The sequence below is a fragment of the Vigna unguiculata genome, chromosome 11, assembly GCF_037176805.1.
Source record: "Vigna unguiculata cultivar grain cowpea cultivar isolate G323 ecotype 2 chromosome 11, ASM3717680v1, whole genome shotgun sequence".
NCBI classification, from domain to species: Eukaryota; Viridiplantae; Streptophyta; class Magnoliopsida; order Fabales; family Fabaceae; genus Vigna; species Vigna unguiculata.
Genome location: NC_140802.1, coordinates 46,517,155 through 46,531,441, shown reverse-complemented (window position 1 = coordinate 46,531,441; position 14,287 = coordinate 46,517,155). Strand labels below are relative to the sequence as shown.

Here is a 14,287-nt window from a genome sequence, read left to right as displayed (position 1 = left end):
CACTATCTTAATTCGATTGAAACCCATCCATTGCTATATCGTAACTCTGCTATGCTAAAATTCCCTGAGATGGTGGCCTCGTTGTACAACTCAGAAACTAATCACGTTAATGACACATGGAAAATGGGTTGCCGGAAGATTTGGGTAATGGTGAAAGAATCAAATCCGAAGAGGATTTACCCAGCTCCCTCAAAAAGAATAATAATACACAGAACAACTCAGTTCAAAAGTACCATTTCGGTCTCATTTCCTCTTCTTTCTCTGTTAATTCTACATACTGGTACCACTCTGCTCCAGCCTTGCCTACCGGTATCGGTGGCCTCACAAAAATCTCAACAGGTTTGGGGACTCGCACGACCAAAATCAATTCCCCAGTAGTCTCAACAGGTTTTGATTGAGAGATTTTGTGTGACCTACCAAATGGCTCCACAGTAAACCACCCTAGACCTGATATAGCTATATCACAAGCTGGTCTGCCCAACAACAAAAACCAGGAATTCATATTTAACAACTATTCATAAATAAAAGCATTTGTTGCTTAAATTACATAAATCAATTGAAAGAATGAGATAAACAAGGTTTAAAAATTCGAATACCAAATTAAAGCCTTTTTTACTTTACCTCTAAAAGCTGCTGCTAATTACATAACTAACATGGGATCATACCTTTCCACATCTTCGAATTTTATTTGCAATTTACGTTCTGATTCAAGTCCTTTCCAGCTCTCAACATTTTCTCCTCCACTTGGCGGAGTCAAGAGAACACCAAGTTCTTTCTGAGACAATAAAGAAAAACCCTCATCCAGGTCAGAGGTGTGGTAATATGCATAACCTTATAATTCAGCAGAAAATTCCATAGTCTACTGCAACTCTACATATACACAACTGGTTGTAGTTATAAATTCCACCTAAGTATGTTGACGCGGTCTATATAACATTATAGAATTGATATAGCTTATTCACTTCTAATTACTCTAATAATTAGACAAAACACATGAAACTATAGCGGCTAGCACCAAAAACTGTTCTTTTGTTCAGGAATAATGTTCAAGTAAACAGAAGCAGAAAAGCTACAAACTGGTGGCAATCGCATTCTCAATTTTTTTACTACAATAGAAAAACTGAAGCAACACTATTTTTCCGATGATTCTTAGGATTGAACATACACTTAATTGACCAAATTTGCAACCACAAACAGGTCATGCGTTTCACGAATTATATGTCCAGATGTAAGCAACAGTGTTGAGTTAAATCTCTAATGGTTTCTCGAAACACATTGAATCACAATACCTGATAAAACTCATCTGCTTGCTCTGTGGGTACCATATGAATTTGTAGTCCCTTGGGCCCATAAAATGTCAAACAAGTTTCTGGGAGAACCTGAAATTATGAGGACTGATGAAATTATTTAGAAAAGGAAAGGGAATCAATTGCAAATTAAATAGTTGTATGACAAGATGCAAAAGTTGTAAGTGTATAATCAAAACCTTCATCAAATCAATTCTAACAAGACCTCCCCAGAAAACTGAAAATGCATTCAAGCCATTCTCTATGGAAGCTACTTGCTCTACATTGTCCGCAGACACAGGAGTCCTCTACCAATAACAAGAAGAATGAAGTAAGTAGTAGCCATGATGGTAGAATGTCTAGTTGTGAACATAACATACTGGGAAAGAAATTCCCCTCAGTCGGCTCCGAGGAGCAAGGGAAGGTAGATCTTCAGATTGAACAACTGCAGTTTGCCTATGGTGGAGATGAACTCCAGGAGTGTCATACAATTTCTGCATGAGTTTTGTAAAAATAAACAAATTAATAAATAAATAATCATAAGATTAAATAACTGCCTATATATTGGAGGATAAATGAATAAATAGGTCCCTAAACTATTTAAGAATTTTTAATTAGGTTTCTAAACTAAAAAATATATAATTGGGTCTTTGATGTTGTAGAAATTTTGGAATGAGGTCCCTTAAGTTAGTATAGCAACTTAAAAAGACCGTAAAATGAAAACTTAAGGCAGATTTACAACCCTACAGACCCAATTACACAAAATTTACAAGATAAAGGGGACCTAATCAATGGTTGTTAATTAAAAAATTTCAAATACCTTAGGGACCAGCTGAATAGTTTAACCATATATTTATCAGAATGACATACCCCTCCTCCTAGAAAAGCATTAATTTGAATTGGCCCTAAGGTAGTTCCCGGAACTGCAGATTGTATTGGTTTGTATCTTTGTGCAGATGCGGCCACCGGATCATTTATAGCCATTGTTTCTGACACCAAATATTAAAAAGTCAAAACTGAAAAAACGTAAATATTTGATTTGCCTAAATTATAGACAAAACAAGAGATAATTAAGGGAGGTAATTTTATAAAACATACACTGTATTTAAACAGAGTCATTTGAGCAGTGTAAAAACCAAGCCAAAGGAAAAAATAATTCATAAAGTAGCTGAAATATAGTGTAAATTATATGTACAAGTCTACATTGTTTTGTATAGTCTGCATGGTTTTAACCTGTTGGGTACTAGTACTACTTTAACACAACTAATGCTTGCATGGTTCAGCATCCAAGGGATCGAAGTGTTAAAGCACTACGACCATATAGGCAAAAAATAATACCAAACTCTGTAGGGCAACACAGGAATTCAACATAATTAAAGCAATATATATTTAACACTCACATCAATTTTCCAATCACTGAAAATGAACAGACCAAATCCTACTATTTAGGTTTGGGTGGACATATAACTTACTTAGTAAAGCATTGATGAAGGCGGATTTTCCAACATTAGCTGAACCCTGTAAAATAAATGTTGTAATTGATTGATGTGTAGGTCAAAGTGATGAATTTAGGAGCTTAATGACCAAAGGAGAAAGAATTTTACACAAAAACACACAGAATCAGGAAAATTTAAGATTTGTATTATCAATGAAACAATAAAACCAACCATCTTCCAAAACTTTGAACTGAAATTTAGAATGGTAAACGTTTTACATTAGGAAAAACAAATAAGAACCAAGTGAAATTTAACCCTTGAATCATTCAATTTATGCATGAGATAAACCAGAGATATCACAAGCACAGAAATTCCATTGAGAATTCAATAAAGGCGCAAGTGTAGGAACATGAGCTCATGTGTCAATCATCACCTGCTTAAGAATATTAAACTTCCAATTCGTAGACTTACCAGAATGTAAACATCCCTTCCCTACACAAAAAAAAAAAAAAAATAAGTAGAGAGAAAAATAAGGAAATAGAAATTAAACAGTGACACAGGAATTCAAAAATATCAAGTGTTCTAGGGAATTCAACATTCTTATCGTAGACATTCCTTTTGCTAAAAATCATCACTATATCACTTATAAATAATTCATTATCATTAATGTAGTTGGTATTGATTTTAATGCTTTTGAAAACAGAAAAAACAAAAACAAAAAAAATGAGAACCCCACTCACGTTTCCTATTCCAAGAATGTCTAAAAGCTATAGCAGCCTACGGCATAGAAGTTCAATTAAAAAAATAAAACATTTCAAATTAGAACCAAATAATAAGGATCAACATCGCCCATAAATATGGATAACAAAGTTGAAGCCATCTTAGATGTAAAATTTAAATTTAGAAAAGGTGACGTTTTAGATGTGAGTCACATCTCAACAGAACCTCTTAAACCTGTTACAAAAGAAAAAGGTGATAATGGAGAAAATAACCTTCTTCTCTTTCTGGATTTCTGATATCACTCCGGTTACTCCAACCAATGATTTGGAACTGGTGAGATGAACACTGAGAACACTGCAATGAATATCAGCATTTGAAATTTGATAAGTTAAAATTTTCAACTTAGGCCATAAAGTTTTCTTTAGTCACACATAATAAAACAAAATTATACGGATTGTATTCTAAAACAATGCTTAACATCAAAAGTATGCTGTCTATGCGTTGTTATTCTGAACTTCTAATACGACATAATGGAACAAAATTACACCAATTACAAATACCTTAAGTAAATAATTAAATTATTACATAGAAGATACCTACTTCAGCTTCTTTCTCATGGTAGCCTCTACAACCCAATCCCCTACACAATTAAGATCAGTATCTCTTGGAAGGAGATCAACCTACAAAGAAAATTACATTACACATGAAGACAACATATTTTAAATTTAAGCCTCCTCATACATTTGCTAAAGAAAAATTCTTATTAAAACAATAATAAGCTGCATGTATATCATTACCTTAGTTACCACCAGTATAATTGGGTTAGAACCGGCAAGATCTCGAACACGAGACAAAAAACTGCCATTGAAGTCAACAATATCAACCTAGCAGGGGTTACTTTGACAAGTTAGAAGAAGCTTCATTCCTTTCATTCATTGCCATTAATTTGATGTAAACAAAAAACACTTGAACCATAGCAGAATAAATGAAATCTTCTATGATAAGTGAAATATCTTATGTGACAAGTTCTTATGTTGGATGAAATGAGAGCGTATTTTAACGTATACCACCAATTTGTTTGCATAACCTTGATTATTTATCAGATATTCTCGGCATCCAAAGTCAAGTCAGAAGGTACAACTGATTAAACATACAGGTACAAAGCAGTGTTTATCAACCATCCACCGTCTAGTTGCTAAAAATTAGCTTTCACGCGATAGTCATACTTAAAATTTAAAATTTTCTCCAGATTGCACTTTATGCTACGAGCTTCTCTTTTTCTAAAAACTAAAAATAAACTGAATGTAAATTTCATTAAGAATCCATCCATTAATTAAACTAATGCTTCCTCAGAACAAAAATTATAAAATACCTAAGGTAAATACAATTGCAAAGCATTACACAACGGAATCCTATGTCTAATCAATTCTAGCTTCTTAAGGTCATTATTCAGTCTATCGAATTAAACAACTTGTTTACCAGTTTGACAATAAGAGCTTTCTCGTGACGCAAGTGAGACAACTTCTCTCGAAGCTCTTCAGCGGTAACGAATAATTTACCGCCAGGGTATCCTCCGTGTCCTCCGACGGCAGTTATCATCTCGCCGTGCGACAAAAGCTGGCACCGTCTACACAGAACGGTTCTAAGCTGGTGGTGTTTCTTCTTCTGCAACACAAACACGCAATCAGTGTGCCAATGCATAATGACGCTCCAAATTGCAATAAGATTGAAGCAATACCAATTCATAGGTTTCAGGATCAACGTAGCCAGGGGCGACGGCATCGGAAGTGTGCAACGGAGCGCCGCAGCCGTAGCAGGAAGCGACGTTTCGAGAAGCTTTTACAGCGTTATCTTTCTTCTTTTTCCTCTTCTTGTTTTCTTTAAGGATGAGCTTGGCAGCTTCGTACGACTGTTGGCGTTCGAGAAACTTCTCGCCGGGCGACGGAGCGGCGGCGCCGATGCCTTCCGACTCGTCGGCGGGCAAACGCGATTTCTGAGAGCGCGAGAATTCGCAGAGAATGAGGCCAGGCTTGGTGGTGAGTAAATGTTGCGGAAATTTGGATTTGGAAAGAGAAAGAGGTGAGAGGAAAGTAGTGGATAGGGTTTTAAGCGCCATTTTTGCTGAGGTTTTGCGAGCGAACTCGATACAGGGAATAGCGTTGAAATAAAAAAGCTTCTATAGAAGATAGAAATCAATTGCAGTTTAGTGATAAATGCTAAAGAAAGAAAACGACTGCGTTTAATTCAACTATTTGAATATAGTAAACTAATTAAAATAAATAAAATAACAAAAATATTTTACATTAGTATTATTATATTAGTTTTAGGCGTTTAAATAAAGGAAACACGTATGAATTTTTTGAAATTTATTTTTAATTTTATTATATTATAGACAGTAATTTTATTTAATAGTCATTAACTTTTGTGTGTGACATGCTGTTTCGTATTTCACCATAAAGAATAAATTACACATTATTGTATGAAAAGAAAAATTACTGACAAAAGGAGTTTTATTATGATTCGAAGGAAAATAATGTTTAATATTACTTTTGATAGTTAAAAAAACATGTTATTCGATTTACATGTTAAATGTGTTCGTATTTTTCAATTTTTAAAATTAATAAAAAATATATAATAAATTTTTAAAATAGTTGTTAAATATAAAATTAGAAAATTAATGTATATAAAAGATGTTTTTAAATTAATTGTTAAAAATAAAAGATGTTTTTAAAATACCAGTTAAAAATAAAAGATGTTTTTAAAATACCAGTTAAAAATAAATTATTTATAAAATAATTATTTTTAAAAATAAAAATTAAAGATAAAACTGAAGAATATTCTTTTTATATATTATTATATATTAAATTTTATTAATACGCAAAATATTTTTTAAAAATTTAAAAGAAAGTTATGAAATATTTGATTCTAAACTAAACAAATTAAAATACCTCATCCAACTGCCTGATCCTTTTTAATACAATTATATTTTTTAATCATATCAATGTACATTGGAAAAATATTTTTATTTAATTTTTTTATCATCAATATTGATTGTTAGAATTTTTTTTTTTTCCTTTTTCAGAGAAGTTGAATTCACGATATGTCACTCTATTGTACAAATCCACCAAATCATCCTTAAATTTTCAAATGGTTAGTGGATGAATTAAACTTACAACCTTTTATTTAATAAAATTAATAAAAATAATGTTATCTTTGTATTTTTTTTCCCCATTCTAATTTTGTATTAATAGTGATATAATTTCGTGACATGTTGATGATCAAATAATTTTTATAAAACACAAAATTATTGGATTCAACGGATGACTTTGGTACATATGTATAGCTTCAATTTTCTCACCATGTTATGTTAACTATGTTCATGAAAGTCGCATATATTCATTTGTTGAATATTATTATTATTCATCGTTGACGAGTTTCTCTTAGTATATATAAAATAATCCGGAAGATAATTATCATAAAATAAATTAATTAATAATTTTAACAGTTTACTTCGTAGGGGTATTTCTGAAGAAGAAAATATACAAGTACGTTGTATATAATTTTTTTAATTGATATAAACAGTACAATCCATATCAAGTAGGTCCATTTTCTCAGTAAAATGGTATTTTCGATTATAAGTTTATTCATAAATTATAACTAGTAAGTTTTCTCATTTTTTAATTTTAAAATTTTGTTGATTTATTTTCTTATTTTTTCCATTCTACAAGTTTTGCAAATAAGATTGTTGGAAAATGCCTTTTACAATATTGTTGATTTATACTTTTATTTATTCACAAGTGACAGTGAAATTGTGTTAATTCGTATCTTTTTATTTTAAATATAGTTATATGCATATTCGGGATACTAAAAATGAGATAAATCAATTTTATCATACAAAATAAAATAAATTTCAATAATTGTAGTATTCAAATAAAGATATTTACACATATTTTTATAATTTTGTTTAATAATTAAGAGGATGAAAGTTTGAATATCTTTATTTTTTAAGAAATTTTATTTTAACTATTATATCTTATCTTAAAAAGTTTAATATTAGTTATATGGGTTAAGTATGTTTTTAGTCTCTGAACTGTGGTCAAAAATTAAAATTCATCACTAGTCGAAACTTTAATAAATTTTGGTTCCTAAACTTTAAAAATGAATGAATATATTCTTTTTAACTCAATTACGTTGACTATCTTCAACATGTCGAATGTATTTCATGTTAATATTGGAGTTGTTTATGCTATTTGACACATTTTCGACTCAATATTTAAGGAGGAATGCATTCAAAACCTAAAAAAAAAAAATAACAAAATTGGGTTAAAATGATTATATCCATTCAATTTTTAAAAATTTTAAAGTTTAGAACCAAAATTTATCAAAATTTTGACCAAAGACAAATTCCAATTTTGGATCAAAGTTGATGGACTAAAAACATACTTAATCCTAGATATATTTATATTTAATCCATGTAAAAAATTTTCATAAAATAGAAACAATACCTATTTTAATCATGTTATCTTGTAATATATATATATATATATATATATATATATATATATATATATATATATATATGTATATTTATAAAACTAAATAACTTTACTATAAATAGTTATTTTATTACGTAAATAGTTTGTTATTATGAGTAATTATTTAAATTTAAAAAATAATATAATATAACATTAAAAAACAAATTGTGTATTAAAAAATCTGATTAATAATATAAATAATTTAATAAATTTTGTTATAATAAGAAAAAAAAGTGAATATAAATACGCAATAAACAAATGTTGAGGTTTTTCAAAGAGAATTTACGCGAGTAGTTTTGTTAGTACATTGTATTTACTCCAAATGTTTATCTTTTCGTTATTTTATTCTTGCAATTATTCACTTTATTTATACTCACTATTTTTTTTTTAGAGTTCAAGGACGTTAGCTCAGTAAATCAAACTAATATTTTAAAAATCATACTATTTTTTTGAATATCTTAAACGAGGTGTTAATAATTATAAAACAAGAATTAATTCCCTTCACCGTCAACAGCCTCGAAATTATCAATGGAACAAACTTGAACAATAATTTTTGACGTTTGTAATAAAAAAATTAGGTTAAGCCTAAGCATAAGCTAATCAATCTCACAGCACCATGGGTGATTTTCACTTACACGAAACACAGTTTTATGAACGATGCTATGGAGGAACAGCAAAATAGAAAAAGAAAAACAATGTATGATAGCGATAAAAATGAGTTAAACTTGTATACATTAAAGAATTTAAAGTAAGTTTCACAAAATTTTGATTCTCTAATTAGTTTTCTGTGTCAAAAACTTGAGATGATGACGCGATCTCAAAATTAAGAATCTGAAAAGCACCTATCACTCACAGTATAAACATGGCTCAGAGGTGGAAGAGAGCTCGGAGAAGCGCGAAGAAGTCGAAGCATTGACCGAAGTAGGAGCTTCTGCGTTTTTTTTCTCTCTTCCTGAGTTCTTTTAATTCCCTTTCTCTTCTCACCGATTCAATCACGTCCTCTTTATACATATAATTGTTTAGTTCACTGTGATCGTCGTTCCCAAAGAACACGTCTCCCACGTATTCTTCACACACATTCAGCTTTCTCCTCTTCCACGACATGCTTCTATCACAAAACCCTCGCACTTCTCGTGTGATCTTCTTCTTCGCACCTCTCGTGTGATCTTCTTCTTCGCACTTCTCGATTTGATCTTCTTTCCACTCTCAGCGTCATTCCTCATACTGATATTTATATGGCTTTATGAAATCTTTTTGTAGACAAATGATAAGAAAAATCTTAACTGAAAAAAACTTTGAACGAAACAGAATCTAGCTTGATTTATGAAAAAAAAAATACACAAATCCTATCACTGTATTATCTTTACAAGGTAATTTAAATTGTATTTTTTATCTAAATTAAAAGATAACATGATTAAAAAAGATAATAGTATCTTAGTTTTTAGATTTTATCATGCGTGTAACATGTACGGGTAATAATAATGTATATATTTACAAAAATATTTAATTATTATTTATTTTAGTATAATAATTATTGAAATCTACACATTTCACCAGGTATGGTCAAAATTAGTTATTATGAATAGTGTGATCTAGTAATATCTTTTAAACAGGTAGAAGATTAATAATCTAATAATCATTCATGTTCATAATTAAACAATGATAATGAGTAATTCCTATAATTATTGCGGCTAGATCAAACGAGAAATAGTACAAAAGGATGGATTTAGGTTGCGAGGCAGAGGAATTGATGAACAGAGAAGAAAACAGAAAAACAGAATCCAAACCTAACTAAGTAATTTACAGTGTATGATCTAAAGATTGCGAATGGAAAGTAAGAAAATGAAAAGCAGAAAGTATTTACAGTGGATGAAGGGAAGTGAAGAATGAATGTCAGAAGTTGATGAAGCCACGGAGGAGTGTGAAGAACTCTAAGCATGAAAGGAAGAAGGAGTAGCAGCGGTTTTTCCTTCTGCGCTTCAGGTCTTTGGACTCGAGTTCTTTTCTCATCGATTCAATCACATCCTCTTTATACATGCCATCATCGTTCATTTCTCTGTGGTCATCGTTGCCGTAGAATACGTCGTCGTCTCCCATAGCTTCTTCCTCTATCAATTTTCTCACGAAACGGGGAAAGAAGAAGAATGATTGGATTTGCCAAGCCCCTTACTGTGATCCCTGTTGGCACAGTCAACGCCCACACAAATTCCTTTAGCTGTGGATAATGACCACCATATTTTTGTTTTCTTTTTATTTATTCATGAGTTGCTTGTAATCTTTTTATCTTGTTTATAAATAAATGGCGACCAGAATCTTAATACGACTTCAACCATTTTGCTAAGATGAGTACCTATATTTGTTTATTATCTCTTGGATTATTTCTGGTAAACTTCAAGATGATGCGTAATAAAAATGGGATATGGATAAACACGACACAGAACAGAAGACAAGGATAATATTAATTACAATCAGTGGTTACGTTTAATGGTTACGCTTAATAATCTTTCACCGCCGCCCTGATCACATAATTATGTTTTAGAATATTTAATAACCAGTGAGGATTATAAGTCGCAACTACCCGATGAACTGGTCCTAATGGTTATTTCATCAAACATTTTTTATGATTTTATGTATATTAAATATTAAATTTTAAATAAATGAAACATAATTGCAAAATGTTTAATTCATATTACTAATACTTTAAAGAATTTTTTATGTTTAGTTTTTGTTTTATCATACATCCGATACATTGGATGAGTCACATGCAAACATGATGTTTATTGGCAGGTTTCAGTGTTCTTGGAACCAATTCCCGGTTTCTGTTCATAAATAAATTCAACATATAAGCTATATTTTAGTACTCCACCAGAATGATCGATTAGAAGCTGATTCTTTTAAAAAATAATTCAGCCCTTAACATCTTGACTGTAAGAAATAAATACGAAAAATAAACCGAAAAAAAAAAGGTAAAAAGAAAGACACTGGCAGTATAATTAGGCTGGAAAAGAAATCTATAACTAAGGATTCGGTATAATTAGGCTGTATAAAGCCGAAAAAAGTTGTGTTTATGTGATAAACCTACATGTGAATCGTCCAATGAAGCAGGAAGAAAGAACTCCAGTAAAAGGTCAAAAGAAAAAAAAAAATCTCTATTAAGAACGCATGGTATCCTCAACCTCATGATATTAACAATGCTATGCCTTATACAGCCTGTATCTCCAAATCAGTGTGGTCGCTGTTGTTGGGTGAAGATGTTTCAGCAGTTTCCTTCTCATCTGTAGATCTCGTCATCACTTGAACGGGAGGAGGGTTTACAACGGTCATTTCTGAAAACATGTTGTCTGAGAGCCTTCCATTCATCTCCCTGTGTTCTTGACACAAGGCACACCAGTGGAGGCAGCAATGCACACAACATGCATTACACGGTGAATTCTGCAATCATAAAACATATAAAATTAAAAATCAAAGGAAAAAACACAGGAAAGAATCAACTAAATCATGTATGCGCCACTATTGAGTTTCTAAGAAACACAACAAATGCTATATGGACTGAATTTGACCATCTGAAATCTTCCACTGTGCCGATCACAGCCATTAGGCTTTTGATCTTGTGGTGCTTGCCTAAGGTCGAGGTTCCTACCCCCAAGTTAGCATGGCGCTGTTCTCGTAACCGACGCAAAATGTCTAAAGAAATTGTCCCGAATGACAAATACCATCATTGAAAAACAAGGAAGAGCAGTTCTACCAGTTACATCAAATAGGGAAGAGATCACGTGTCCCGTATTCTACAAGTTTTTCAAGATTTCATGGTTAGCTACTTCTATTGGAGATAGCAGGTCCACATGGTGTAGTTCAAAATATGCATCCACTTCCATAAAAATTGCCTTGTCAGCATATAGTTCAAAAAGATATTAAAAGCAGGTTTTGAAACAGAATAAACTCCTCAAGGACATGATTTTTACCCGCCCTGATTCTACGTTACAAATCTGAAGCAAATCTAATAACTAGTAGAGGGATATCAGATATAGACCATTCCATATTTAACTCGACCATTTGTCCTGATGAAAAGATATTTTCAAGATATATATATACCTTCAAGTGATATTTCTTCTGTAAGGATTGCCGCACTTGACCAGTGTGAATGCCACACATCCACCATGTAAAAAATAAACCCTCAACAATGAGACATACAGTCCCTGGGTCAACAGCAGGAAAGAAGGAAGTTGCAGCTGCAGTTGCTATTGCCAGAGAAATGCCACCTTCAATAAAAATGGCATGACAAATGCACGGCCCAGTCCAAGGAGTGTCTTCCTTCAATCTTTCTACATTGCGCCCAAATAATACACAAGGACAAAACAGTCCAGTCAAGCCTGTAATGAAGACCAAAAACATGTAAAAGGTAGCAGCTTTCCACTATAGTATGTTAAATATCAGCAACATGCAAACTCCTTCACATTGAAGTTTAAAGCATAGCCCAACCATACATATATTGAAGATACTTTGATTGAAAGAGAACAACTTGGTCAAAGGAAGTCTATAAAAAATTATGTGATACTGATGCTCACTCTTGATTTTAGTATCAGGCAAGACAACTAGTTAGCATTAAATGAATTCAAGGATCTGCATTCTAGCCTTATATAGTTAAGTTTAAATCGCATGAATTAGAAACATTTATGTTGGCAAAAGAAAAAAGGAAAACGCATGGAGGCTATTCACATGACACGATGACCACTCCAAAATCCTCAGTTGACTAATCTAGAATACATCATAGCTACCATCCCAATACTAGTACAATTTGAGAGCTTCGTCATGCATTAACTTACAGCTTTCTCTGTCTTCAGCACATCCAAAGATCCCAGTCATCCAAGGTTCATCTGCAGGAGGTGCATAACTTTCAGGTAGCGGCTGTCTACATTCAGGGCACTTGCGAACATCCAACTGAAATTCATACACAGATCAATCTAAAATGATTTAGAAATTCATCATAAATTAAGATTAACACGATGATACATTTTAAATATATCAAAATAAATCGTTCTATCAACGCCTAACTTTATAAGATTTACACTATAACTAAACAGTCAAATCAACAAAAATTACAATCTGCACGAAGTTATCATATGGTGCAAAGTAAGAATGTTAAGTATTAAACTATTCTAAAACGATCCAATATCTCGCTAAACACAGGTATACAATTTAATTGGAGTTTCAATGATTTAATTGTGGGGTTGATCCACGTTTGCGGTTCCCAGATTCAATTCCACCCTAGCAAAGGAATTCAGAGCGTACAATGTAAAACACCGGACAAATTAAAAAGAAAGGAGTGAAGGTTTAACGAATGAGGCCTAAAACAAAAGGAAGTGAAGGGCATTTGACAGAGAGTGCATGCATGACTGCAATTGCAAACTAATTAACAAAACAGAGCATTTATCCCCTTCGTGATTTCTTCACTTGCAGTAGAATGGAACAGAACCAGTGAAGAACCCTTGAACACGGTTTCCCCGTAATCGTTACACATGCAAATTTGGGAATAAAAGGATTAATTGAGAGAATAAGTGGAAGCGTTACCTGAGGAACCTGAATTGGCTGATTGAGTTCGCCAGGGGTAATTTCTTCGAGAGGTGTCTGATCTTTGGTCAATTTCACATAACGAGATTGCTTCCGTTCTTCCATTTCCCCAATTCCACGATTATCACCGCCAAACGACGCAGTTTAGACGCCGATATAGCAGAGCCAGAAAACGGACAAGATCTGAAGAATTTCGGAGCAACACAACAACGAGGTTCTAGATCTCGTCTAGGACTTGGAAGAAGAAAAGAAAGGAAACAGCGTTGGAACGCTGCTCACTCTAGTCAACCTTCCTCTGTCATGCCTTTCTTTTATCGCCGGTAAATTTCTTTTTTCTTTAAAAAAAAAAAGAAATATGTCGATAAATATTGAAATAATTTTATTATGTTTTTCAGAAAAATTTAAAATAGCCGATCTATTTATATTTTTGGTTAGGTATATATTTATTTCCTAAATCTACGTGCAATGAAATTTGTTCTCTTTCCATAAATTCACGAAAATCGACGATTTAAACATTTATATCATTTATTCCTAAATTTTAAAATCAAAATATTTCAAAAATAAAGACAAATTTTAATTTTTAGTCTATTAAAAATATTTTTTTAAATACATATTTTTTACAGGAAGTCATTTTTAATGAAAAAAAAAATCTAAAACAGTCCTAAAATAAGGTTTTCTATTTTTTTTTATATAGATGAGTTATATTTGACTTAAGTTATTTAGAATACGCCTTTCGTACATC

General features: G+C 31.9%; 2 protein-coding genes across 3 annotated transcripts; both read right to left on the bottom strand.

Annotated features, from left to right (window-relative positions):
* Nucleotides 1-11: 11 nt before the first annotated feature.
* NOA1 (P-loop containing nucleoside triphosphate hydrolases superfamily protein) lies at nucleotides 12-5,621 on the bottom strand. Of its 2 annotated transcripts, none has more exons than XM_028053075.2 (13): nucleotides 5,181-5,618; nucleotides 4,922-5,107; nucleotides 4,240-4,326; nucleotides 4,043-4,122; nucleotides 3,715-3,796; nucleotides 3,194-3,214; nucleotides 2,759-2,804; nucleotides 2,157-2,275; nucleotides 1,667-1,780; nucleotides 1,487-1,594; nucleotides 1,290-1,379; nucleotides 666-775; nucleotides 12-473 (listed from the first exon to the last, which is right to left on the bottom strand). In XM_028053075.2, exons 1-13 carry the CDS (start codon nucleotides 5,556-5,558, stop codon nucleotides 224-226), a joined length of 1,671 nt encoding a protein of 556 aa, XP_027908876.1. In that variant the 5' UTR covers nucleotides 5,559-5,618; the 3' UTR covers nucleotides 12-223. The 2 variants fall into 2 exon arrangements, with proteins under 2 accessions (XP_027908876.1, XP_085524627.1); XM_085668501.1 differs by having other exon boundaries at nucleotides 264-468; nucleotides 5,181-5,621.
* Nucleotides 5,622-10,970: 5,349 nt separating this feature from the next.
* On the bottom strand, nucleotides 10,971-13,840 carry LOC114169648 (cell number regulator 6-like). Its single transcript, XM_028054891.2, has 4 exons — nucleotides 13,546-13,840; nucleotides 12,801-12,915; nucleotides 12,070-12,347; nucleotides 10,971-11,409 (listed from the first exon to the last, which is right to left on the bottom strand). The coding sequence occupies exons 1-4, from the start codon at nucleotides 13,648-13,650 to the stop codon at nucleotides 11,179-11,181; spliced, it is 729 nt and encodes a 242-aa protein (XP_027910692.1). The 5' UTR covers nucleotides 13,651-13,840; the 3' UTR covers nucleotides 10,971-11,178.
* Between the last annotated feature and the right edge of the window lie 447 nt (nucleotides 13,841-14,287).

What these genes read in the sequence shown, in the direction of transcription:
- NOA1 (XM_028053075.2), bottom strand. Translation starts at nt 5,558, where the DNA reads ATGGCGCTTAAAACCCTATCCACTACTTTCCTCTCACCTCTTTCTCTT. An exon ending in ACCATGAGAAAGAAGCTGAA is followed by an intron (nt 3,797 to 4,042) that starts GTAGGTATCTTC and finishes TATTCATTGCAG; the next exon opens with TGTTCTCAGTGTTCATCTCA. An exon ending in AAATCCAGAAAGAGAAGAAG is followed by an intron (nt 3,215 to 3,714) that starts GTTATTTTCTCC and finishes TTTTTTGTGTAG; the next exon opens with GGAAGGGATGTTTACATTCT.
- LOC114169648 (XM_028054891.2), bottom strand. Translation starts at nt 13,650, where the DNA reads ATGGAAGAACGGAAGCAATCTCGTTATGTGAAATTGACCAAAGATCAG. An exon ending in TGCTGAAGACAGAGAAAGCT is followed by an intron (nt 12,348 to 12,800) that starts GTAAGTTAATGC and finishes TCTTCATTACAG; the next exon opens with GCTTGACTGGACTGTTTTGT. An exon ending in AGAAGAAATATCACTTGAAG is followed by an intron (nt 11,410 to 12,069) that starts GTATATATATAT and finishes TTATGATTGCAG; the next exon opens with AATTCACCGTGTAATGCATG.